Below are 25,697 nucleotides of genomic sequence, written 5' to 3'. Positions count from 1 at the left end.
AGTCAGAGCGTTGTCGTACCATTGATGCACATGTTTAAGCTCATGATTACACACTATGCCCCCCGGCATGCAACGGATGTTCGAAATTTTCACAGGAGATATTTGTGTGACTACCTGGGTTACGGAAGAGTGAGAAGTAGTCGTCAGATGCAGAGGTATCGTTCTCCGTCACGATGTGGCAGCCTGTATGATTGCAAGAGGAGGTAGGTACGAAAGATGCCGTGGTAGCTCGCCCTCGCCCACTGCTTTATGATCATTAAGCAGTCTCCCATTCATACTAGCATCTGGTTTGCGTGGCACGTACAAATATCGAATACGCTGAGATGAATCCAATGTACCGGATATCGAAAAAAAACATGGTCGAACCGGGATGAGGGTGACCTCAGAAAAGCTGATCGCATGCGGTTTCACCAGAATATATAAATTTCACATGATGATCATGTGCAAGAAATGAGTAAGCTCGAGGTATCATGATCTGGCTATGAAGTGGGTATGAATACGAGCAGACACGGTGAGAATAGGCGTGGAGAACCTAGCGCTAGATATTTATGTGGCTTCGCAAGCTCTACGATGAGTCCAGGTATGCCGTGGTAACATCAATCAAGATGACTCGTCATCTCCCGTCAAACGTGCATCCGTTCTTCTAAACCATGCAGCCACGGGATATAAGATGGATGAAGTTAGTGTTTTCGTGGAGATGTGTTTGACTCCTCTGACACCGCCCGCGCAACTGAATGATGCCCGGCCAGTTCTTATGGAGTCCGAAGTTCCTTCTTCGCGTCGCTATATCGCACAACAACGATGGCCTAGCCAGAGCTCCTACAGCAAAATGCTGCGGAGCGTGGCGCGTTGTTGTATACTGTCTTGTGGACGCGTAGAGAAGAAAGGTTGTGGAAGGCGGACAAGAAATTTTATCTCAATGCAGCAGCTTCAGCCGCTAAGGAGTATTGAGCTTAGCGCTAGTGGAGCTTTGGCCGCCGATGACATCGGCTCTAAGAGGTTGACAGTATCGGCGTGCTGGTGTTTGATATTTTTGTTGCATACATGTTTTCGTCGTGTATATTCAGCTCTAGATGACTGACAACCTCAATCTTCACTCAATCTTCACCTCCCGAACCCAGCCATCAAGTTATTGAAGGATACGTTGTTGATCCACCATGACAAAGCCACCATGACGCGTGCATTCAACCGAGAAGCTTGCAATCTCAACACGTCTTCCTCCCATCTTTATGTACAAATTCCCGTAATGGGATAAACCCAATCTCATTGACTATAACGACGTGTGATAGACTGTCACCGTCTTCAATACAAGTCACTCATTCCATACACAGAGCCGTATCGGCGCCCGAACACCTCAATCCTCCACGATGTCCGACTCATCTACACCAGTAAAGTCGTCAATACATCTCACCCACCGCACAGACAATACCCTTTTTCAAGCCTTCCTTCGTCACTTCCTGCGCGCCCTTCGTGGCCTCATTCTCTTTCCCGCCCACCGCACCCGGCCGCCAGGCTCCGCCCAACTCAAACCGCACAAGAACGCCAAGAAGAAGTGCACCGTCACGGAGCGCAAGGTCAACGACATATACGTCTACGACCTGACACTCAAAGATACGCCCGTAACAGAATGCGCCAAGCGCCGCATCTACTACTTCGCCGGCGGATCCTGGCAGATGGAGCCCGGCAAGCAGCAATGGTCCAGCTGCGCGCGATATGCCGAGAAACTACCCTCCACAATCGTCAGCATCATCTCGCACCCGCTCGCGCCAAAGGACCCGGCGCCGACCGCGCTCCCGCAGCTGTACGAGCTATACCATGCCCTGATGCATGAATCGGCAGCTGCGGGCGAAACGGTGGTCTGGGCCGGCGACTCGTCTGGTGCGAATCTCGCGTTGTGCCTTGCGATTGAAGGCGCGTCGCATGCCGATGTACCCGCGCCAGCTGCCGTCATGGCCATCTGCCCGTCCACCGACCTCACAAGGAAGAACGAGATGATCAAGGAGATCAACAAGAAAGATCCGATTCTCACGATTCGCACAATCAAGAACAGCGCCAAGGCGTGGTGCGGAGAATGGGATGCGCAGGACCCGCGAGTGTCGCCCTTGTTTGCAGATCTGAAGCCGCTCGCGGATAGGGTTATCAAGATACATGGCGTGACGGCTGGCTATGATTTACTTGGGCCAGATGGGATTCTGTTCAGGCAGGCGTTGGAGAAGCAGGGCGTCGAGGGAGAGTGGCTGCAATGGGACAAGCAGATCCATGTGTTCCCGCTGCTGTGGGAGTATGGGGTCAAGGAAGGGTACGAGAGCATGGACTGGATCATTGACGTTTTGTCGCGGACATAATACCAACGATGAATTCAAGGTAGACTGCAATATGATACCCTCCTTTTCTTTGACAGCATGTCCCCGACTACTAGATATATTTGTATCATCATCGCTTTCAAAGTCAAGACAGCAAGACGTGCAAGCCTAAACGTAATAACAAGGAGAAGAATGAAAATTCTTATAAACTCCTTGCGAACTAAAGATAGACACGTTGTTTCGACCCCAGGGCCAAAGACTGGGGTTTACGGTGTTGGACATGAATGGCTGACGTTCGACGATAAACTTACCGACAGGAGTTTGGTGTCATCAATGGATAAAAATATTGCACTTTGATCAAGAACCGACGCCGTTGATTTTTGTACTACAGATCAAAACGCCGATTCACAGACGCCATCCTTGACTACGACACTACCTATGTTCCAGTCTTTGCCTAGACCTCCGTCGTACTCCTGATCCCCTTCTGATAGCTCAGTCTTGCGCTAGAAACTCCCACAGCGCCTCCTTTTCAACATACGCATGGCTAATGACATTCACCAACCAAACGTCATTTTTCACGCCATCAAGCAGCACACTAGATGCGCTCCGAGGTGGATATATGCGCTGCCACTCGTCCCAGATCTGGAAGGCCTCCTCTCTCCACGCGCGAAAACTCTCCGCTTCGATGATAGTCGGACTCACAATCTCCTTGCTGTGAAACGCACCCCATGTGACCGCTGTGACGAAACCTGTATCCGTCGCCGCCCATCCACCAGCCCGGTTTCCGGCGAAGTATGTTATAGTTTCGCTCGCATCGTCTAGTCGCGGCTGTAGCTTCGCCCAGTCTGCCGCTGGAAGGAAGAATTCGACAAATGGCTTCTGATATACGAAACCTGATCTCGGACCCCAGCCGAAAATTGAATCTGTACTGCGCAAACCGTTGACGGCAGGCTGCGATGCGACAGTCCACCAGCCTTTTGCGTTGAGACGGAGGAGTTGATTTCGAATGGTGGCGGTTTCAGGACTGAGAGCATCTTCGCTCCAAGGAAGGGCTTCAAGGGTGCCAGAGAGGTGATCGCGGAAGAGGGACGAGATGTCATCTTTTGTGACAGGATGAGACCAGTATTTGAGGGCTTGAGAGCGGGTGACATGTAAAGAGGGACCGTAGCCATCGATTTCACCGTAGGCTGGAAGCTGTTAGGCTTATGGGAGCAAATTGTTTCCTTGTAACTTACCAGGTGAACGAGCATCACCCCATCTGCCGTTTGGGTAGTCGTCCCAGTTCGCATCTTTGCCTTCTGAGATGGCTAAAGCATTTGCTCTTGTGTTGATTTTGTCTTTTGGCACGCCGGCCTCACCGTCGAGAGCTTCGTAGCTCGCGAGACTGGAGCTTGACGGCCTTTCAACGACTAATCGGTTGCGAGGTGTTGAGTTCGCTGTCGAGGACAACCTCCTCCGATCCTTTGTGAGGACAACACCTGGTGGTGCGGTTCCATTGGTATCACCGTTGACCACTGCACCTGTGTCACCATTCAACTCTTTTATGATCTCAGCAACCTCAGCGATAAGATCACATCTTTCCACGATTTGAGTCACCGACCTCTCTAGATTGAGAGTATAAAAATGAAACCCCCTTGGTGTTGGGCCACCCAAAGTCTTCAGATGTTCCACGATCTCACAGATGATATCGACACCAACTTGCTTTACAGCCTCATCATCGCCCTTGACAGCATCGAGGCGAGCCATAGTGTCTGTCGGTATCTTGGCATGACTGAGTTTTGTGATTCTGCGGAGGATCTGGTAGCTTTGCACGGGCATGAGGCCAGGTATGATGGGGATGTTCTTGAACACTCCCGATTCATGCTTCCGCAGCATGTCTTCATAGTCATCCCAAGCTTTTGTGTCAAAGAACAACTGTGTCATGATAAAGTCTGCGCCGGCTTTAGTCTTTTCTACGAGGTAGGGCAGATCGTTCTTGGGGTCTTGATGTTCGGGGTGGCTCTCGTCGGAATGGCCTTCAGGGTATCCGGCCACACCGATGCAAAAGTAATCGCCATACTGTTTGCGAATGTATCTGACAAGATCGACAGCCCATGTGAAGTCCTTGTTCGAATCATCGTCCTCTTTCTGGTCATCGTCGCGGTATTCTTCACTCCTCGGCGGATCTCCACGCAGCGCCAGTATGTTTCTGATACCGAGAGCCTTCGCCTGCTCCAACGTCTTGTCAATCAATTCGCGGCTCGAATTTGTGCAGGTAAGGTGGAGACATGTGGTCAGACCTAATTGTCGTTGGGTCAACTCGGCGAGCTCGAGCGATTTGGAGGCGGTGCTGCCGCCAGCTCCCCAAGTCACATTCACGAAGAGTGGATGTAGGGCATTTGCCATCCGATGAAGACGGTCCTGCAGGTTGGCGAACCCCTGCACGAGACACGTTAGCATGCAGCGGAGGAGGATGTAGAACATGCATCAAGCGAACCATCTGGGTTTTGGGCGGAAAGAACTCTAGAGAAAAGTATGTGCCATCCTTGGGCAAGGCAGCAAGCTTGTCGGTGATTTTCTCCATATCTGAAGTCGTGGGAGAAGCCCGCGAACGTCAGGCGTGGAGTTGTTGTCGCTATCAGTCATGATGGAGGCTCGATAGAAAGATTACGGGCAGCCCACTATACCCTCTGGCTGGTGGAGAGCGGGGAGTACCTGCGAGCGCGGTCGGCAAATAGACGCCTGAGCACGTCATTGTCATGCTGCAGACCTTGAATGAAAGATGAGATTCTCATATCATAAAATAGACCAAGGAAATTCGCACAGACTATTCTGGAAAATCACATAAATGCTATGAATGTACTACTCCCAGTGGCACGTCGATACTGCCTGAGGATCGTAGCTATCATTATCTGCTTTAATCATTCTGGTCTCTCTGATTGGCTGAGCTGTCAGGATCCTTGCTAAGTAAGCGAGCCCGACTCAGGTTTCCCGTGTTCATCTTCCCATCTCACCTTTCAATGCACTTTCACGATCAGATGTCTTGCTTTTTCGTATATTCTGATTCTTGATCCTGTGCATGTTGCTCGAAGGCGTATGCAATATGCATGCTAAAGGAGTGGAAGTGACATCATCCATTACAACCTTCGGAGTATTCATCAACGGGTAATTTAGATGTCTTGCCGTAAAATGAACACACGTCTACCGACTTCTAGGATGCCTGGCTCATCGGATAACGAGTTGCGGTTATAGTGCGTGATTATAATCTGCCTTCAAGATAGCAGACGTTCAAGTAGGCATATGCACAGAGATGGGGCAGTGAGGGCATCGACTATCAGTTCCATCGTATCCTGCACCGCGAGTCGGACTTCATCTCCTCTTCTCCGAGCCGACGGTTACCCGAAACTACGGCGCAGCATCTCAACATGGCAACCATCAGCGGTACTGGCAGACATGGTTGCCTTTATATAACTTCTTGTTGGATGTTGGCTCTACTCGGGTCCGCAAACACACATCACGTAGATTCGAGCACCGTCCTTCGATCAAACATGTCGTCCTTCTCGCCCAAGATCGATACTCATTCGCACTATATCCCACCTGGATACAGGGAGGCCTTGGAACAGAATGGTCATACTCATCCAGATGGCATGCCCGGTGTCCCGGTACGCATTGACTATGTTACAAGCTTTGTGGATGAGTTGAATTGATAGGCTGACCATAAACCTAGTCCTGGAGTCCTGAAGATCATCTGCAGCTGATGATCGATGCCAACATCTCCAAGAGCATTCTCAGCATTTCGACGCCGGGTACTCATCTTGTACCTGGAAACGATGCATTAGCCGCGAAGATCACGAGATCGGTGAACAGCTATGCGGCCGGTCTGAAGAGGCAGTATCCCGACAAGTTCGGCTACTTTGCTAGTCTTCCCCTTCCTGCTGTCAACGAAACGCTCAAGGAGATTGCGGTGGCATTCGACGAAGGAGCAGATGGCGTGCTCGCGCTGACCAACTCTCATGGTCGTTATCTCGGAGATCCTTTGTTTGAGCCAGTCATGGCAGAGCTTGATCGACGGTACGCCACTGTAATGATACACCCAACGACGCCTTGTATTTTCCACAACGACGAGCCTATAGCCGCTGCGCCGTTGTTAAATCATCCGAGACCAATGTAAGCTTCTCACCCTTTCTTTGTCGCGTGGAAAATGCTAAACCATGCACAAGGTATGAGTTTTTCTTTGACACGGCAAGGGCTGTGATCAACCTTTTCCTCTCGCAGACCATGTCCCGCTACCCTAACATCACATGGATCATTCCGCATGCTGGCGGAGCCTTGCCACCACTATTCTCACGCTTCACCGGCTTTTCGCGTATCGTTCCAGGGGGCGTGATTCTGAACGAAGACGACGTGCGGAAAACCCTCCTTGAACAGTGCTACTTCGATCTGGCCGGCTTCGTGTTTCCCAACTCGACCGAAGGCAAAGGCCAACTAGCTGGACTCGTCGAGGGCATGGCTATTCCGGCAGAGAGACTGCTGTTAGGCACCGATTACTGTTATACACCTGCGCCTGCGGCAAAGATGATCCAAGCCAGGCAAGACGTGCACATTACCAAGTGGTTCAACGAGCGAGATATCCGCGCAGTGTACCACGACAACGCAGAGAGACTTTTGAACAGAAGTGTGTCCAAGAGGAAAGTGAAGAATGAGAAGAGAGCGGGCAGTGCGGTGAAAGTTGCGGAGGTTTTAGAGGTCGATGACTGATGAAGTGTATGTAATTATATACTAGAGTTTCCGCTTTCCACTGATCCGACCGCCTTCACTTCTTCCATTGCGCCCTTGCTCACACAGCTGCACACAGCTGCACACAGTCGCACACAGCCGCACACGTGCGCGCACGCGAGTCAGTTGAAACGAGAAAAGAGTACGTACCTGTGGTATGTATGCCCCTGAGCGACACCGTGCATCCAGACTGGCTTGGAGACGGGAATGTGCAGAGGTACTCGCGCCGAGCTCGCACGCAGAATACAAGATGCGCCTCATTCCGGCTGTATGTACATGGCTGATATTAAATCTGCGAGACCACGATGAGTGCTCAGTCAGTCTCTACAAGACTGCGAGGATACCGCGACGCCCAGACGGACGCACGGCTGACCGACTGCTTTGTTCCGGCCACGGAGAGCAAGTTGCTCACCAGACTTTTATGCGCAGAAGTCCGGTGGAGGGTCGCCATTGGCGAAATAATAATCATATCCAACTGCAAAATTGAGACATCAGCGACGAATCGAAGCGCATCCATACATGCATGCTTGGTCAGTATCGCCACGGCGCATGGATATAGAAGGCTTGTTGGGCCTTACCACCAAGACCACGACGCCGGAAAAGCGACATGCGATGGCCATGGGGTGTATTACATCAAAGGACCAGGATTGGAAGACACCACACGCATACAGGGCTACAGTAGGACTCACATCTAGCACTAAGGTGTAAACAGCCGTCGGGCCCTGATGCCTGTCATCCGGATCGCGTGCCCGGGGTCCACGGACCACAAACAAGGACAACAAGCTCACCCACCTGAAGTACACGAGACTCCAACACGGCATAGCATAGCATAGCAAGACTCCGGAATCCAATCCAAATGTAAAAATACCAGGAAAAACTAAAATAAAATAAAGAATTAAAAGAAATTGCACAGCTCGTTCATTGGCCGGATAAACTCAAAGCCAAAAAACATCATCCCGAAAAAAAAACCAAGCAAACAATCAAAAGCTTAAAGTATTTTATGCGGGGCATCTCGTGCCGCGCCAAACCCCAAGCTTACCCCAACTCCCCCTGTCGGCGTAATCAACCTCAATCAAAACTCACACATACACATACATATACATCATTATAACCGTATATTATATTACCCCGTGCCTCTCTCTAACACTTTCACTCACACACAGACACTCACACTCACTCTCCGGCACGCGCGTGACATGCCATGCCATGACCTGACTTCGGCGAAGTAGGTGATGTTACTATTTGGTGTTGTAGTGACTGAGTTGAGTTGAGAGTTGAGTCACTGCCACGTGTGATGGGTTGGGTTGGGTTGGGTATTTGAGTAGCAGTAAGGGAGATTATTTTTTATCAACTCGTGGCACAACACTCGTCAATCTAACCCTGGACGGCTTTTCTGATAGCTAGGTAGGGAGGGGGGCTATATAACATGATAGCTATCGACTGTCTTTTGGGGCGGGCTTGCTGATTTCCTGATTTCGTGTCCCCCTTTGTTACATAACTTCATTTTATTTTCCTTGCAACTTTATAACTACTTTCTCTTCTTTCTCTCGTCTCGTCTAGTCTCGTTTGAGCTGGCTACCTATTCTTCGTTATATTCATCTCCAACATCAACATCATCACCAACATCATCATCAACATCAACGCCAACATCATCACCAACATGAAGATACCCAAGCTCCCCATCTCCCACGCGGCGACGCTGTCACTACTGCTCCTGCTATCAACATGTCCGTATACATACATGCCCCTCTTGTCTCCCAATAAATAAGCACAACGGAACTAACCATAAATCCGCCACAAAAAAAGTCCTCTCCAGCACCTTTGCCCAAGAATCCTACACAGATCCAGACACCGGCATCACCTTCTACCGTCAGACCTGGCCCGATACCCAAACCAAAGGCGGGTTCCAGTGGGGACTAGCCCTGCCCGCAACGGAGGAGGACGCAGCGGGGTCTAGCGATGAGTATATCGGACAGATAGTGCGTCCCAGCTATCGTGAAAGGCACGGCACGTACACTGATCAAGGACACAACAAAACAGGTCGGAGCCCGCACCAACGGCGCAGGCTGGAGCGGCGTGAGCCACGGCGGCAGCATGCCCAACGCCCTCCTGCTCATCGCATGGGCAGACGGCACAACAGTGCGCTCGTCCTTCCGCTTCGCAACCGGCTACGTCGAGCCAGACGCCTACACCGGCAACGCCACGCTCATCAAGATTGCCGAGACGGTCAATGCCACGCACTTCACCCTCACGTACCGCTGTCGCTGGTGCTGGTACTGGGACCAGAACGGCGCGGTAGGGAGTCAGCCACCGATCACTACAAACACACATTCCGCGCAGGTCCTCGCGTGGGTGCAGGCGTTTGCCAGCCCGGAGCCGGTCACGTCGGATGATGCGAGGGTGGTCGTGGAGCATGATAATGGGATTGGCATCTTTGGCATGCCGATTGCGAGTATGCGGCAGGCTGGGTATGCGGCGTGGGCTTCGTCGGCTACGCCTACACCCCCGTCGACTACTGTAACAACGAAAACAACAACAACAACAACAAGACCTCCCTCGACCACGACCGTCCCACCAGGCGCAAGCTGCTCAGGCACCGCGGCACCAACGGCAGCATACGACTACATCATCGTCGGCGCCGGCGCAGCAGGCATCCCCCTAGCAGACCGCCTCTCCGAAGCCGGCAAAAGCGTCCTCCTAATCGAAAAAGGCCCGCCATCCTCCGGCCGCTGGGCCGGCACGCTCAAGCCCACCTGGCTAGCCGGCACGAACCTGACGCGCTTCGACGTACCCGGCCTCTGCAACGAGATCTGGGTCAACTCGGCGGGCGTAGCCTGCACCGGCATCGACCAGATGGCCGGCTGCGTGCTCGGCGGCGGCACAGCCGTAAACGCAGGCCTCTGGTGGAAACCCCCCGCCCCCGACTGGGACGCAAACTTCCCCGCCGGCTGGAAGGCAGTCGACATGGCGCGCCCCGTGTCCCGCGTCTTCGCCCGCATCCCGGGCACCGAGCACCCGTCCGCCGACAACCGGCTCTACAAGCAGGAAGGCTACGCCGTCATCGCAAACGCCCTGTCCGCAGCCGGCTGGCGGAACCTGACGCGCGGCGCCAACGCGGACCCGGACCTCAAGGACAGAGTGTTCGCGCAGACATCGTACATGTTCTCGCATGGCGAGCGCGGCGGGCCGCTGGCTACATACCTCGTCACGGCCAGCGCGCGCAAGAACTTCCGCCTGCTCACCAACACATCCGTCCGGCGCGTCGTGCGCACCGCCACCGGCCACGCCACCGGCGTCGAGCTCGAGGCCGGACACTGCGGCATCGTCAACCTGACCACAAACACAGGCCGCGTCATCCTCTCCGCCGGCACCTTCAACACAGCCAAGATCCTCTTCCGCTCCGGCATCGGGCCAGCAGACCAGCTCAAGACCGTCGCCAGCTCCGCCCTCGACGGCGCAAGCTTCGCCAACCAATCCGACTGGATCATCCTGCCCGTCGGGCACAACCTCAACGACCACGCCAACACCGACATCGTGATCCGCCACCCGGACGTCTCAGCCTACGACTTCTACGCTGCCTACGACCACCCCATCCCCGCAGACGCATCCGCCTACCTGACTTCCCGCACCGGCATCCTCGCCCAGGCAGCACCCAACATCGGCCCCATCTTCTGGCACGTCATACCCGGCGATAGCAACACCACCGCCCGCCAACTCCAATACACCGCCCGCGTCGAGCCCTCCCTCGACGTCTCCAACCCGGCAAACACATCCATGACAATCTCGCAATACCTCGGCCGCGGCGCCACCTCGCGCGGCACCCTAACCATCACGCCCGCCCTCTCCATCCTCGTCTCCGACCCACCATACCTCAAGACCGCCGCCGACAACGCAGCAGTAGCATCCAGCCTACGCACCATCCTCGCCGCCCTGACAGCCTCCTCCTCGGACCAGCGCATCACAATCGAACGGCCCAGTCCGGGCACCTCGGTCGAGGCGTACCTGGCAGGCTATCCGCGGACGCCGGCGGCGCGACGGGCAAACCACTGGATTGGCACGGCGAAGATGGGCACGGACAATGGGCTGCTGACGGGCGGGACGGCGGTCGTGGATGTGGATGCGCGGGTGTACGGGACGGATAATGTGTTTGTGGTGGATGCGAGTGTGTTTCCGGGGCATGTCAGTTCGAATCCGTCGGCGGCGGTGGCGGCGGTGGCGGAGCGGGCGAGTGAGCGGATTCTTGGGCTTGCTGTGGCGGGGCCGGTGGGGCGGTATGGGCAGTGTGCCGGGCGGAGTTATGCTGGGGCGCGGTTCTGTGCGGTTGGGCTGGTGTGTGTGGTTGTCAATCCGGATTATGGGCAGGTGAGTTTGTGGCTTGGGCTTCGCGGGGGCGTGTGTGTGTGAGTGCGTGCTAATTGTGCTTGTATAGTGCTTGTGAGGTCGAGTAAGTTCGAACGGTCTGGAAGGAGTAGGGCTAGGTGTGCTCGGGCTAGGTGTGCTCGTAGACAAAGGTTGCTCATGCCGAGTACATGACTTCATGTGTGGAACGATAGCCTGCCATCCCTGGCGCGCCCGGCTTTTCTGCGAGCTTCGAACGACCACATTAATGGTAGTCATTCAAGTTCAATTCTCGGGAAGAAAGGAAAGAAAGGGCGGATCGGAAAGGCAAGACAGGTAACCAAACATCACGAATGAAAAAAAAAAAAAAGCATGCTCATACATGTCTCTGCGCATTATAGTCGTGTGCAATTACATGACTTTCAGCGGTGACACACCTGCTGGGCGTTCATCTCTCTTGACTCCTGCTAGTACAAAGGGTGGCACACTGCAAGGTGACTGCCAGCAATAACTGTCTGCTGACGGACGAGACAGAAGATTACGAATAGTATGGTAAGATCGATAGGCCATTCCGTGCACGGAGTGGAAACGAAGGGGGCTTGTCTTGGAAGCATGTGTGGACGATGTGCGTGGGCCTGATTTTGGAGATGAAAATCATGGGAGTGGGCGTTGTGGTGTTAGATTGTCAATTCTCTAATGGTATAAAAGGGAGTTTGCGGCGACTTTGAGCACGGCAGCTCCTGGCCTTGATGATGCGAAGGTTTTTTTTTTCTTCTAGTTGGCTCCGCTTGATGATCCATTGACAGCATGGCCGTTGACAGCATCACCGTTGACGGCAGGACCATCGGCAGCACGGCCGTTGACAGCATCACCGTTGACAGCATCACCGTTGACAGCAGGACCGTCGGCAGCATGACCGTTGACAGCAGGACCATCGGCAGCATGACCGTTGACAGCAGGACCGTCGGCAGCATGACCGTTGACAGCAGGACCGTCGGCAGCATGACCGTTGACACCATTACTGGCAGTGTACAGGTTCCCCGTCGACGGCTGTCTCGACGGCGCTTGCTCGGCCATTCTCTCCGTCACTCTCGACGGCATTGTTGGGGCCAGACCGGAGGAGACTCTTGCGCGAATCATGGGCCTAGGAGCAGCAGCAGCAGCACCACCACCACCGACCGCCTCAGAAGAACCAAGATCCGAATTGTCCTCCGCTGCTGCTGCTGTCGCCCCCGAATCACCGTCGTCTCTGGTCACCCCCGAATCGCCGTCGTCGTCGCCGCCGTCAACGTTGCCGCCGCCGCCGCCGCCGCCGCCCTCGGCTGGAGCGGGACAGTCTGGCCACAGCCAGTCCTCCTTGGCATAGCCATGAAAGGGTACGGTGCCAACCAAATCTCGGACATAAATAACGTCCCTGCCCTCCCAGTGCCAGGCCTCGTGGCCAAAGACCCACATGGCCCACACCATATTCTCGACCATGTCATTCTCGGGCTCATTCTCCAGCCAGACCGAGGACGGGCTGCGGCCATGCCGGGCGAGCTCGATTACCGACTCGCAAAAGGGTCTGCTGACAGTGTCTACGGCATCGGCAATGGGACGGGTGTAGGAGGCCATGAGGTCCGAAACCCATGCTTGTGGGAGCAGGATGAGGCCGTTCCGCAGGGGCACGACCCGGCTCGTCCTGATAAAGGCGAGCAGCATGACAAAGACGGTGTCGGCATTCTCGTGGCTCACAATCTCGGCCGGATCACGCGTGTCGGGCACCTCATTCGAGATGCCGTCGACAAAGTCCTCGTAGTGGTCGGGCATAGTCTCCCTCAGGGCGTACATGACATTGGTCAGGTCGACAATGGCGCAGCTGCCGCTGAGGTCTGGAAGTGGGCGTTGGCCGACGGCGAGAAGGGACTGGACCGTCTCGGTGTAGCGCTGGATGACGTCGAGCATAATGTCGAGCTGCGAGTCGCGGTAAATGACGGCAAAGTTCTGGCGCGCGCTCTCTGGCACGCCATTCTCTCTCTGGTTCTGGCGGATAGCGGCGACGCGGCCCTCGAGAGACTTGACAATGTTGCGATAGGCCTGCAGGATGAGACGACCCTGGTCTGGCTTGCCCAAGTCGATGGGGGCCCGGCCGTTGCGACGAACGCGATGGGAGGTGGCGTAGCTGAGCCCGATCAGCATCCTCACCAGACGAGGGTGAAAGAAGGTGAGAAGGGTGGGATAGTTGGCGGCGCGGTAGTCGCCAGCCGGGTGGTCAGCTCTGCGGATGAAGAAGTCGACACCGGCCTGCAGTTCGACCACGTTCCTGCCCGAGCAGGCAGCCAGTTCTTCTCTGAAGGCGAGGCTCAGTTGGTCGAGCTGGTGACTGAGGACGGGACGCATGACGACATGATCGAATGGATTGTTCTTGATACAAAAACCGTATCCCAGCATCAATTCTTCATTAGACTTTGGCCCGTAGTTGTTAAAGACTTGGTCGCCCCGTTTGTGCGACTGGTTGGTCTCGAGGTAGAAGCCGTCTGGATTGGCGCGGGGAGTGAAGGCCCAGGTGACTTTTGCATCGTTGCTGTGATTGAGAAAGTCTATGACGGGAAAGAGGATGGAGAGAGGAGGGGTGATGTCTGGGAAGATGTGTGTGGAAGTGAAGCCTCTGGAGGAGTAGAGCTGTGCAGCCCAGTGCATGAGATCCCTGCAACTCAGTTAGCCGGCTTGAGGGGCCAGTCAGTATGGGGGCTGGAGCAGTGTCGGCCAGTGTGCGTTTGTTGCATCACAAGAAGGAGTGAAGAGGCTGACCAGTTGTACTTGTCGAGGTGACGGAAGCCGGCGTCGCGCAGTATTTGCAAGGCCTTTTCTATCCAGGAATTCCATAGGACGTTTCTTGCGTCGGTGGCATGGAAGAGGTTTGTGCCTCGCAGCCAGGGCTTGACGTAATCCTCGTCTATCCAGGGAATGTCACCGATGGGAGGCAGAGCGGCGATGTAGTAGTACCAGGGCGAGTCCTTGCCTTTTAGATATTGCTCGGCCAAGAAGAACCAGGAGACGACGTGGAGAGGGGTGGAGGCAACGAGCTTGGCAGCCAGACTATCATAGAAATGCGGGATGGAGAGCTTGAAGTGTGGGTGATCTGGGGGCAGTACGTTGAGGTAGGAGATGGACAGATTCATGGGACAGTAGCAGATGACATTGTCAGATGTTGGCTCAGTGGTGGCATCATCATCATCATCATCATCATCATCATCATGATGATCAAGAGGGATGTCTTGCCGGGCATACAAAGCGACGCCGGTGGAGCTACGATCCAGAAAGCATTTCTCATGAAAGCGGCCGCCGTTGTCGACGAACCAAGCCTTGGCAGCGGTGTAGTTGAGAAAGGGGTTTGGATAGGACAAGGTATCAGAGTCGGGACCGGTGCGAGGATCGAGCAGATCCATGGGCGGGCCGGGCGTGTATGGGAGAATGGATGGATAATAGCGAATGAATGAGTGAAAGAATGAAAGTGGCCCAGAGTGCAAGTATGGATGGTTGTTGGTTGGGGATGAAGACGAAGAGCAGTGAGTGAGTGAGTGATTGTGTGTTTGTTTATAGCGAGCAGAGTGGGATGGTAATTAAGGGTGGAAGGGAAGCAGTAAGGTGGACAGTAGTCACGATGCAGGCATGAAGATTCCTTCTTTGAAGAGAAATGAGGATTCGGCCGAGGGAGGGGCAGGCTCGCAGGTCAATGGTGATGATAGCGATGGCACAGCTCCAAGACGACGAGGACGACAAGACTCGCAGCAAAAGGCATGATAGAAGGGACAACAGTCTGATGTTGTAGTCTCTCTCTCGGATGCGTGCGGAAGGGTCAACGCGGCGAACGTCTTGCTATTTTCCTATTACCGGTGGGCTGACGGGCTGCCCCTCGATGGGTAACGTGTGGGTGATGTGTAATCAGGGATTGGTAATTGGTAATTTATTGATCCTACACAGCAGCAGTGCCGGGCTTTGACAGATCTACAGACCCGTCACTTGCAACTATACAGTATACACTCTACTTACACCCAGCCTGGTGCCAGTCACCACTCAGCCAGAGTCAGTCAGCCATCTCTCCCCCTGAACGAACGTCGCCGACTGCGCCCGGAGCATTAACTCTGTTGCTGCTCAAGACTTCAAAGGGGGGCCAGTAATGATGCGACTGCGCCATCCTGGTCGGCTGGCTTGGCACGCTGCGAACCACCCGCCCGTAACTGTCCTTCTATAGTTCTATACTGGTTAGCAAAGTGATCGCTGCCTGGATCAGGTCCAATGCGGCGGCCCCGGTTTCATCGTCTTGTCGTCATGTCCCACCTGGAACTGTGGAAGCGAAAGAGGTGGTGGTAGGGAGGGAGGATGGATTGGATAATCTGCGACTGCGTAGAGTGTCTTTGTCTAATAATTACCTTAATTACCTAGCCTGGCCATTCCGCCATCCTACTAAAGTCAGCCCACCTTCATCATCCAGAAGTCACCTTCATCACCGGAGCCGGCTGGAGAGTCATGCCGACCACCACCCATGCCCCGGTCTCTCTCTCCATCCCATCATCCCATCCATCACTCCATCTCACCAGTCTGGCAAGCCGAATCATAATAATACTCGAAATCTTCTTCTCGTCCGTCCGCGCTCTTGGCTGAACTCCTCCTTTCTGTCCGTCACTTGACTGCATTCCTACTAACAAATTCCTCTTACCGCTTCTCGCCCAGCTTGCGAGACCTGTCAGCCAAACTAAAATCCCTATCCTAACACCAACTAACAACCTACTACCAATCCCCTCTACTCCACTACATTACACTCCGACTCCTTTGTCCACCTTCACGTCAGCTACACCGACTTCCACCACCCAGCTTCCTACCATTCCTTCATAACAATACCCTAATTACCAGCCAGCCTTGTGCCAGTCCCGGCTCTTCCTTTTGAGGCTGAACGCCGCTCCAATCTTTTTCCTCCGATTCCTGCTCTGCCTCAGCTCGTCCGTCCGTAATCCTAATAATATTATCTTCATCTGCCCCTCCCTCTCTTCTCGCTCATGCTGTTTCTCGTCCCACTCATGCTCTGACCTCACCACCTCACCACCTCACCACCTCCACCATCGGCATGTGCCTGCCATCCTCCACCTTCCATTCGCCTTAACCACTCACTCACCCACCCACTTCACCACATGTTCTTCTCCTCAATGGCTGCCGACGCCGCTGCACAGCACGGCCACGAGTTCTCCACGCCCACTTCCACCTCTCCGTCCCTCGACTCGCCTTCCATTCCTCTGCATCGCTTCGCCCTCAACGCCCTCCTCTCTGCCGTCTCCTTCCAGAAACCTCCTCCGCCAGACACCCTCCCAGAAAAGGTTGTGCTTCACACCGATCCATCCCACACACATACTGCCCGCAAGAGCATGATGCTAAGAGACTCCGATACCCTCTCTCACGCCAGTGAAGACGTCGTCTCCAATGCCTCCACCGCCGACGATGACCCGTCAAGACAAAAGACTCGTTCCTCTCGCTCAAAGTCGGTCTTCAATCTCGCCCACCCTCCGCCAGGCCCTCGCCAGCGACAGAAGCTCCATGTCAGGCCTCGCGTGCTCCTACAGCTACACAAGCTGACGCCCGGTTCTCGTCCACGGCCCGAATTCGAGGTCGTTCCCTCCACCCGCTGTCCCGTTCGATTCGCCCGGAAACTCGGTCGTATATTCAAGGCCATAGAAAAGCTTGGGCCCGATGATGTCGTCGTCATGCGATCGGACTCGTATGGCCCTATCGACGATAATGAGAGCTTGGACGACGACACCCCAGAAGGAGGCGAGCCGGTTGGTGTGGTTTGCGTGACGAGGAGCCAGGACGGCAAGAGCACGCGCACGGAGATATGCATGGATGACAACTCGGTGTGGAATGTGACGCAACTGCGGAATGGGAATTACGAGTTCACCTCGACCGATCATCACGGCCTCGAGCTCAAGGCTCGATGGGTAGTGCGTGCCCCGAAGCGCAGGATGTCCTCGCAGTCCATAGCTCGTGTCTCGGCACAGACGCTCGCTCCGGATCAGAAGAAGAAAAAGTTCAATTTCAGCACAATCAGTGCCGACTCCAGACGCCATCCAGTCATCGCCTCCATGACGCCCAAGAAGTTGGAAATCATGCATCAGTATTCAGTCCCAGCAAAAGCAGATACATCGCCGGGTCAGACACCCCAAGAATCCCCTACCGCCGCCTTCCTCGACACCGGCTCTGGCTACCTCGAGTCGCAGAACCTGGATCTCAAAGACATGGCCTTTACCGACGACGCCTTGCGTAAATTCATCATCGTTTCGGGCGTCTATGTTGCCTTTTGCGAGAATTGGTCAACAGCTTTCCGCTATGCCCAGCCTGCTGCTGCTGCTGCCGACTCAACGACAACACTCGATGGATCAGCCGCCGCGCCTGCTGGGCTTGCGTCGCCGCCGCCGCAACGCAGAGTTTCCCTGCCCATCTCCGACACTGCCAGCGTTCTGAGCAGCTCGACAAGCTCGGAAGAGCCACGCCGAACCTTTCCACGCCTCTTCCGATCACCCACGACCTTGCGCAGCCAGACCATCACCGCCACCAATCATTCTGCAACAGAGACTGCGCCTGCCGCCCCTACCAGAGTCTCGACGCTTCCCACCACCTTCGCTACGCGCCGCTCAACCTCTACTGGCTCGGTCTACCTGCAACGTGCTTCAAGTAAACGGCAACGGAAGCGGACATCCTTACCGCCAGATCTGGCCGAAGCAGACGAGGGGACTGATTCAGACAAGGAGCAACACACCTCTGCCATGAGTACTACTACCACTCCCAAGATTGCAATTGCACCCCCGCTACCCGCAGCAAGCGAGGAGGATGAAGAGGCAGAGGTGGAGAAATATCATCAAACACCATCAAATCGGCCACCAGACCCCCAAACGACCGTTCCCCGCGCACATTCTGCATATCTCCCGCCCGAATCGACCAAGAATCTCTGGGATTCGGGTGATTTGTCCGCTTCACTCAGTGCCTGCACCACTCCAAGGAATTCAAAGTCTCGCCCAACAAGTATGATACCCCTGAGCAGTAGTAGTCCTGCTGCGGAGAAATGTCAGAAAAAGCATGGGAGCATCAGACGCCTCTTCAGTGCCTTTCGCAGGGATCACAAATGAAGAAGAATATCATTGTTTGCGTTGACATGTATTGTACTGTACTATGCTGTACGCCTTCTCCTCCCAGCCTCTTTAGCTCGTGGTCTAGACTGTGATATCCTCAAAAATCTCATCTACTTATCACACCCATTGATCCAATGACCTATACCAGCTTTGACTACCTCGTGTTTCTTGTATCCAATTCCTGCTAGAACATGACGAGTGTGCTGTAGGTTTTATTATAGGTGGTCATGCCTGTTAGTATGAGTGGCGATCGGTCCTGATGCCGGCTACGGATCTATATATTATTGCCATAATTACTACCCGAACAGATTATTCTGACGTAGACCCCCGTTTGGCAGCTTGCATGTCGATCGATCTGCAGTGGCGGCGGGGGGCATGGATTTGACTATGTGGGCACCTCAGGTGGGGCCGTTCAAGACTTGCGCTCCACTCATTCTGACGCCTCAGGCCTCTAACATCGAGCGGAATCCTTGGCCTGCCCACCCCCATTCGTCCTTCTCGCCCGGTCCAGCCGTTCACGACCACACTCGCCAAGAATATCGTTACACGCCAAGCGTCGTCATCGAGATGTCAAGAGCGAAAGATTCTGCGGATATGGACGAGAATGATTTAAAAGTGGTAATGCCCCCGCCGTGGGTGGGCAGTACCGTCCTCCTCTGACTTTGTCTCATCCACCACACATCACACCAAGCAAAAGCATCGCACAGTGCCATTCATGCCTGAAGAAAAGCACTCTGCAAACACACTCCCAGGCCATGGCAATTGGCCTTTGCAGAGGCCCGCCCACGCCCTCACCTATGACGAGGTCACAGGCAAACTACAGGCCGACCTAGACGACGGCCTGTCGCCCACCGAGGCCACGACCCGTCTCGAGAAGCACGGTCGAAATGAACTGGGCGATGCCGGCGGCGTGCAGCCCGCAAAAATCCTGCTCCGGCAGGTTGCCAATGCAATGACTCTAGTACAGTGTACCATTTGCCGTGGTGTCGATTGAAGAGAAGGGCTGATCCAACCATCTAGGTCCTGATTATGGCCATGGCCGTCAGTTTCGGCATCGGCTCATACATTGAAGGCGGCGTCATCACCGCCGTCATCGTCCTGAACGTCGTCGTCGGCTTTTGGCAAGAGTTCAACGCCGAGAAGACCATGGACTCGCTGCGATCACTCAGCTCTCCTACCGCCAGCGCTGTCAGAGGGGGCGAGAACGTCGTTGTTCCGACCGGTGAGATTGTCGTTGGCGACCTCGTCGAGCTCAAGACTGGCGACACGATTCCTGCCGATATCAGGTGAGCACATGTCCCGACATACAGTCGACTGACAGGAACAAGAACTGATATATCACACGCCCAGACTCGTTCAGGCTCTCAACTTTGAGACAGACGAAGCTCTGCTGACAGGCGAGTCTCTCCCCGTTCAAAAGAATGCACACGATGTCTTTGCCGACGACACCGGCCCTGGCGATCGCCTCAACGTCGCCTACAGCTCGTCCACCGTGACCAAAGGCCGTGCCAAGGGCATTGTTTTTGCCACCGGAATGCACACTGAGATTGGGTCAATTGCCGCTGCTCTGCGCGCCAAGGGCTCGCGAGTACGACCGGTCAAGCGGAATGACCAGGGCAAAGCTGGCCCTCATCGATTCGCGCAAGCATACACTCTGACTGCTTCCGATGCTGTCGGCCGCTTTCTCGGTGTCAACGTCGGCACGCCTCTCCAGAAGAAGCTGTCCCGGCTTGCGATCCTGTTGTTTGGCATTGCCGTCATCTGCGCCATCATCGTTCTTGCTGCGAATGGATTCTCGTCCAACCGGGAGGTCATCATCTACGCTGTCGCTACCGGCCTGAGTATGATACCGGCTTCCTTGGTTGTCGTTCTGACTATCACGATGGCCGCCGGTACCAAGCGTATGGTCGAGCGTCATGTCATCGTTCGCAACCTCAAGTCGCTAGAAGCGTTGGGTGCTGTCACTGATATCTGCTCCGACAAGACCGGCACCTTGACTCAGGGGAAGATGGTAGCGAAGAAAGCTTGGATTCCCGCCATCGGCACCATTTCAATCGACAACACCAGCGAGCCACACAATCCGACCGCTGGGTCAATCGCTCTCGCTCCACAGGCACCGCGCGAAAAGACCAGTGCGTCTGGCAAGGACATCACCGAACCCCAGAATTTCGTCGAAGCAGAAATCCATCTGCAAGAATTCCTCAATGTCGCATCTCTAGCCAATCTCGCGACTGTCCACAAGAACGCCGAGGACAAGTGGCATGCACGAGGTGACCCGACCGAAATTGCCATACAGGTCTTCGCTTCACGTTTCGGGTGGAACAGGTCGACCTTGACATCTGCCGAATCATCAACAAGCTGGAAGAGCGTTGCAGAGTTTCCGTTCGATTCCGACATCAAGAAGATGTCTGTCCTGTTTCAAGACACCAGCACCCAAGACATGGCAGTGTTCACCAAAGGCGCCGTAGAACGACTATTGGATTCTTGCACCACTCTGTTCATGCCCGACGAGACCGACGGCACTGCTGAGATGACTGACGGCATACGTGACGACATCCTGGAAAACATGGAAGCCCTTGCAGCCCAGGGGCTCCGCGTGCTCGCATTGGCAAGCCGTAATTGCGGCCAGGACATCAACACAGACAAGGACATTGACCGCAACACACTCGAAACAGATCTCACATTCCGCGGACTGATCGGCCTCTACGATCCTCCACGACCGGAGTCTGCCGCTTCGGTCCGCGAGTGTCGCAAGGCTGGCATTGACGTGCACATGCTCACCGGTGATCATCCCGGGACGGCCAGAGCTATCGCAATGGAAGTTGGGATCCTGCCGCATCGGTCGGAATCCCTGTCCAGAGCTGTTGCAGACTCGATGGTCATGACTGCAAAGGAGTTTGACAGGCTGTCTGACGATGAGATTGATGCTCTTCCACTCCTACCTCTCGTCATTGCACGCTGTGCCCCCAACACAAAAGTCCGCATGATCGAGGCATTGCACCGCCGGAAGAAGTTTGCCGCCATGGTACGTCTTATACCGCCGTTCCTGCTGTCGCACTCCCACTAACCCACTCACTCTCCCAGACCGGCGACGGCGTCAACGACTCACCGTCCCTGAAGCGCGCAGACGTAGGCATAGCCATGGGCCAAGCCGGCTCCGACGTCGCCAAAGACGCCTCCGACATCGTCCTCACCGACGACAACTTCGCCTCCATCCTCAACGCCATCGAAGAAGGCCGCCGCATGTTCGACAACATCCAGAAATTCATCCTCCACCTGCTCGCCGAGAACATCGCGCAAGCCTGCACCCTCCTCATCGGCCTCGCATTCAAGGACTCCTCCGGCCTCTCCGTCTTCCCCCTCGCCCCCGTCCAAATCATCTGGGTCATCATGATCACAAGCGGCCTGCCAGACATGGGCCTAGGCTTCGAGCGCGCCGCCCCAGACATCATGGCCCGCCCGCCCCAGCGCCTCACCCGCGGCGTCTTCACCCCAGAGATCCTGCTCGACATGCTCGTCTACGGCCTCTGGATCGCTGCGCTCTGTCTCGCCGCCTTCGCCCTCGTCCTCTTCGCCTTTGGCTCCGCCGACCTCGGCGAAAACTGCAACGCCGCCTACTCCCCCCGCTGCGACACCGTCTTCCGCGCCCGCGCTACCTGCTTCGCCTGTCTAACCTGGTTCGCCCTCTTCCTAGCCTGGGAAATGGTGGACCTGCGCCGCAGCTTCTTCCGCATGCAGCCCGGCGGCAGGAGCAGCAGCACGAAGTACCTCCTCACCCAGTGGATACACGACGTGCGACGCAACAAATTCCTCTTCTGGGCCATCATCGCAGGCTTCGCGACCATCTTCCCGACGCTCTACATTCCCGTCGTCAATCATGACGTCTTCAAGCACACGGGCATTACGTGGGAGTGGGGCATCGTGTTCGTCGAGACGGTGCTGTTTTTTCTGGGCGTCGAGCTTTGGAAGTGGGCGAAGCGGGTTTGTTTTCGGAGATGGGCTGGTGGGTGGAGGAGTGGTGGTGGGTTGTTGTGCGCGGGAGGAGGAGGAGAGGGCGAAGGCGGCGGCGGCGTTCTGGTCGATGAGGAGATGGGCGAGTGAATTGATTGGGGCGGGCGGATAGGGTGGGTGGTGGCTACTAGTAGCTGGCAAGTCCGTTGTTTTGACTTTTACGTTTGGCCGTGCGGGGCGTGCCGTGCCGTGCCGTGCATGGTTGTTAAAGTGGCGATGGTAGAGAAGAGATGGGTGTAAAGGTAGGTAGGTAGGTAGGTCCGTTCTTGTTTTTTTCTTGGTTTCTTTCTTTCTTTTCTTTCTTACCGTGTCTTTTCGGCGTCTCGCTGGACTGGACGTAGCGAGCAACGCAGGTGGTGTGTGTGTGTGTGTGTGTGTGTGTGTGTGTGTGTGTGTGTGTGTGTGTGTGTGTGTGTGTGTATGTATATATGGTGTCGTAGAAACGATTGCGTGAATTGAACTGATACGATCAAAAAAGCTAGAAAGGAAACCCAAATGATAATTATACAATTACACATGGCACAATGGCCCCTTTTTTTTATACTATTCTACGGTAGTAGGGGTTTGGGGGGAGGGAATTTGAAAAGAAAATGATTTATCCTTTTCCGACGACCTATTTGTTAGTACTATTTGGGGGAGAAAGAGAGAGAGAGAGAGGAGGAGAGGTGGATGTTTGCCGTCTCGGACTTCGCTCTGTGGTGTTTGGGGCGTGCGTGGTCTCTGTTCTCTGGGGGAAAACTATGCTATGTGGTGGGTGAAGATGTAGAACGGAGAAGGAGAAGAAGAAGAAGGAGAAGGAGAAGGAGAAGGAGAAGTAGAGAGCTACACAAAAAGAACTATAACAAACACCACAGAAAAACCGAATATCAGCAGCAGCATTAATTAGCATTAATCAGCATTAATCACATAGTACCAAAAGCGCAAGTAACCAAGGCAAAGAACCCCCCCCCCCCCCTCTCTCTCTCTCTCTCTCTTCAAAAGTCCATTCTCATTCTCTATCCTTTTCTTTTTTCCTCATCCTTTCCAACCTCCACCCTCCTTCCCTAGCTAGCCAGCCAGCCAGCCAGCCACACATCCCCAAGGCGAGAGATTGAAAAAAAAGAAAACATATACCTTCGGAAACGCGGTTGTGCACTATTTGTTTCTTTTTTGTCATGTTTTTCTTTTTTGGCTTTTTGCCCGGAACGCCCACCCTTTTCGGTAGGGTGTTTGGTAGGGAGAGTCGGAGAAGAGAAGGGGAGAGGGAGGGAAGATGGGGCGGGTTTGCTTGGCGGTTGTGTTGCTTGGCGGTCGGGTTTTGCGAGAATCGGACGGGTTTGATTGATGCTATGCTATGCTATGCTATGCTAGCTATGCTTTTGGGGTGTATGGATGGATGAAGGATGGATGGATGGACTGGCTGGCTGCAGGCTTGAGAGAGGTGTGTATTTGTGTTTTGCGGTGTGATGGGGTTTTTGTGCATGGCGTGGGTGGATCTTGTGGTTTGCGCGCGTGAGTGTTGTGTGTGCGTGTGTGTGTGTTGTGTGTGCGTGTGTGTGTGTTGTGTGTGCGTGTGTGTGTGTTGTGTGTGGGTGGATATTAGGCTTGACTGGGATTTTGTGGTGAATGGATGGATAGATGGGTGGATGGATGGCGTGCCTCCTCCCCTCGTGATTCATGGGGTTTCCTTTTTTCATGGTTGTCTTCTGCGATGTCGGTACTGTGGTTCTATGCTGGCTAGCTCTTCCATTCGATGGATGGCTAACCTACTGGCGACGAGGCGCCAGTCTACTACATTCATGGCTTGGGCCAACATATCAAGCACGCCAACATGAGCTCAGCGTTACGTCTGTATCGACGGATGCCGAGTACATCATTGGCCGGTAGCTGCTCTATGGATGCTAAATGAACAGACGAAAGAAATGCGGTCAGTCAGCCACGTCGGATTAAGGTATATAGAACCATACCACACTCAGTCCCGACGACCTGGCCTCGGAAGGAAACGGCCTTTGCTTCGCGAGTCATGCCATGCCATGCCATGCATGCGCGCAGTCAGCATCGTATACTGTGGATGATGATCGACGGCCCCTCCCTCCCAGGGTGCCATTTAGACTGTCTAGAAGGGGAAATGATCGAACCATTCAGGCAGGGATCTCGATGCGCGGCTGCTAGCTTTATACAGGCAATGTAGCTGCGGCTGACGGGTGCATGGGTTGTGTGTGGGAACTTTGGTAAATTAGACGTGGCAAAAATTGATTGACGTGTCTACTAAGTCTATCTAAGTGCTATATATACCAGCCTAACGCTAAATAAGATCTAAGTAACGGGGATTACCTAATAGGAATCCCACATCTTCCCCCTTCTAATTATATAAGCTTCTACGAGGCCGTTAAAGACGATTAATAGAGTTAGAATATATAATATAGGGAGGTAGATATGTGAAATCTCTTTGGCGCTAGGCCGCATTAGCAATACGTCACGTAAGGGCGGTAGTCTAAGCTTATTTTAGTACTAAATAGTTACCTTTACTATTCCTATATTCTACTATCCTTTAACCTTATATTTCTTAACTAATTTAATCTTTTCCTTAGTTTTTCCAGCGCTAATTCCTTTTAATAATATCTAATAATATAGCTAAAACTCCTATAAACTTAGAAATTACTCCGATTAATACTATAATTTTATATATATAAACTTTAACTTTACCTTTTTCCCTTCTAACTTAAACTTTCTATAGCGGATATAGTTATAAACGAGGATCTTTGTCGTGCTTTCTTAGGTCCTCTATATAGAAATTCTAACTAGTTATTACTTAATAAAGTATTAGCGGCGAATAAAGGTACTCTAGATAGTAGGTTAAGTTACCTTATTCCTTAAGTATAGGTTAACTATATAGTTCGTAAGAGTTACTTAAAGATAGCCTACGGCTATCTATATCTAAACGGGCCTTAGAGTTCGCTATTCTTTTAAGAACTAGATCTAGAAGATAAAGCTTTAGCTTAGTTAATCGAAGAAGGCGGTTAGAGCCTTAAACCTAAGGTCTCTAAGGCTAAAGTTAAGGCTCCGGCCTCTTAAGGATCGGTAATAGCTATTAACGAGCCTCTTCCTAAGGTAGAAGGTGATTTATTTAATATACCCTTCCATAAGAATCCCG

General features: G+C 53.8%; 8 protein-coding genes across 8 annotated transcripts; 6 read left to right on the top strand and 2 right to left on the bottom strand.

The window, feature by feature from the left end:
* The first annotated feature begins 1,026 nt into the window (after positions 1-1,026).
* On the top strand, positions 1,027-2,476 carry EJ05DRAFT_479906 (alpha/beta-hydrolase). Its single transcript, XM_033744764.1, has one exon. It carries the CDS (start codon positions 1,368-1,370, stop codon positions 2,343-2,345), a length of 978 nt encoding a protein of 325 aa, XP_033596334.1. The 5' UTR covers positions 1,027-1,367; the 3' UTR covers positions 2,346-2,476.
* EJ05DRAFT_479905 (methylenetetrahydrofolate reductase-like protein) lies at positions 2,367-4,958 on the bottom strand. The gene is made up of 3 exons (XM_033744763.1): positions 4,780-4,958; positions 3,539-4,721; positions 2,367-3,490 (listed from the first exon to the last, which is right to left on the bottom strand). The coding sequence occupies exons 1-3, from the start codon at positions 4,864-4,866 to the stop codon at positions 2,796-2,798; spliced, it is 1,965 nt and encodes a 654-aa protein (XP_033596333.1). The 5' UTR covers positions 4,867-4,958; the 3' UTR covers positions 2,367-2,795.
* An 872-nt stretch (positions 4,959-5,830) lies between these two features.
* On the top strand, positions 5,831-7,040 carry EJ05DRAFT_504482 (amidohydrolase 2; the record flags this gene model as incomplete). The annotated part of the gene is made up of 3 exons (XM_033747576.1): positions 5,831-5,944; positions 6,010-6,449; positions 6,503-7,040. The coding sequence occupies 3 exons, from the start codon at positions 5,831-5,833 to the stop codon at positions 7,038-7,040; spliced, it is 1,092 nt and encodes a 363-aa protein (XP_033596332.1).
* Positions 7,041-8,718: 1,678 nt separating this feature from the next.
* Positions 8,719-11,496, top strand: EJ05DRAFT_504481 (cellobiose dehydrogenase; the record flags this gene model as incomplete). Its single annotated transcript, XM_033747575.1, has 4 exons — positions 8,719-8,785; positions 8,865-9,037; positions 9,099-11,420; positions 11,488-11,496. The coding sequence occupies 4 exons, from the start codon at positions 8,719-8,721 to the stop codon at positions 11,494-11,496; spliced, it is 2,571 nt and encodes an 856-aa protein (XP_033596331.1).
* Positions 11,497-11,769: 273 nt separating this feature from the next.
* EJ05DRAFT_479900 (SET domain-containing protein) lies at positions 11,770-15,161 on the bottom strand. Its single transcript, XM_033744762.1, has 2 exons — positions 14,187-15,161; positions 11,770-14,082 (listed from the first exon to the last, which is right to left on the bottom strand). The coding sequence occupies exons 1-2, from the start codon at positions 14,822-14,824 to the stop codon at positions 12,171-12,173; spliced, it is 2,550 nt and encodes an 849-aa protein (XP_033596330.1). The 5' UTR covers positions 14,825-15,161; the 3' UTR covers positions 11,770-12,170.
* A 1,418-nt stretch (positions 15,162-16,579) lies between these two features.
* Positions 16,580-18,550, top strand: EJ05DRAFT_504479 (uncharacterized protein; the record flags this gene model as incomplete). The annotated part of the gene is made up of 1 exon (XM_033747574.1): positions 16,580-18,550. One exon carries the CDS (start codon positions 16,580-16,582, stop codon positions 18,548-18,550), a length of 1,971 nt encoding a protein of 656 aa, XP_033596329.1.
* A 718-nt stretch (positions 18,551-19,268) lies between these two features.
* EJ05DRAFT_444136 (Na(+)/Li(+)-exporting P-type ATPase) lies at positions 19,269-22,654 on the top strand (the record flags this gene model as incomplete). The annotated part of the gene is made up of 4 exons (XM_033742111.1): positions 19,269-19,514; positions 19,574-19,839; positions 19,904-21,578; positions 21,638-22,654. The coding sequence occupies 4 exons, from the start codon at positions 19,269-19,271 to the stop codon at positions 22,652-22,654; spliced, it is 3,204 nt and encodes a 1,067-aa protein (XP_033596328.1).
* Positions 22,655-23,865: 1,211 nt separating this feature from the next.
* EJ05DRAFT_157773 (uncharacterized protein) lies at positions 23,866-24,486 on the top strand. Its single transcript, XM_033739387.1, has one exon. The coding sequence runs from the start codon at positions 24,010-24,012 to the stop codon at positions 24,376-24,378; it is 369 nt and encodes a 122-aa protein (XP_033596327.1). The 5' UTR covers positions 23,866-24,009; the 3' UTR covers positions 24,379-24,486.
* Positions 24,487-25,697: the final 1,211 nt, after the last annotated feature.

The sequence above is a fragment of the Pseudovirgaria hyperparasitica genome (assembly GCF_010093815.1).
Source record: "Pseudovirgaria hyperparasitica strain CBS 121739 unplaced genomic scaffold EJ05scaffold_18, whole genome shotgun sequence".
Lineage (NCBI taxonomy): Eukaryota > Fungi > Ascomycota > Dothideomycetes > Acrospermales > Acrospermaceae > Pseudovirgaria > Pseudovirgaria hyperparasitica.
This window is presented reverse-complemented; position numbering and strand designations above follow the sequence as displayed.

What these genes read in the sequence shown, in the direction of transcription:
- EJ05DRAFT_479906 (XM_033744764.1), top strand. Translation starts at nt 1,368, where the DNA reads ATGTCCGACTCATCTACACCAGTAAAGTCGTCAATACATCTCACCCAC.
- EJ05DRAFT_479905 (XM_033744763.1), bottom strand. Translation starts at nt 4,866, where the DNA reads ATGGAGAAAATCACCGACAAGCTTGCTGCCTTGCCCAAGGATGGCACA. An exon ending in TTCCGCCCAAAACCCAGATG is followed by an intron (nt 4,722 to 4,779) that starts GTTCGCTTGATG and finishes TGTCTCGTGCAG; the next exon opens with GGGTTCGCCAACCTGCAGGA. An exon ending in GGGTGATGCTCGTTCACCTG is followed by an intron (nt 3,491 to 3,538) that starts GTAAGTTACAAG and finishes AACAGCTTCCAG; the next exon opens with CCTACGGTGAAATCGATGGC.
- EJ05DRAFT_479900 (XM_033744762.1), bottom strand. Translation starts at nt 14,824, where the DNA reads ATGGATCTGCTCGATCCTCGCACCGGTCCCGACTCTGATACCTTGTCC. An exon ending in CACCTCGACAAGTACAACTG is followed by an intron (nt 14,083 to 14,186) that starts GTCAGCCTCTTC and finishes ACTGAGTTGCAG; the next exon opens with GGATCTCATGCACTGGGCTG.
- EJ05DRAFT_157773 (XM_033739387.1), top strand. Translation starts at nt 24,010, where the DNA reads ATGGGGTTTTTGTGCATGGCGTGGGTGGATCTTGTGGTTTGCGCGCGT.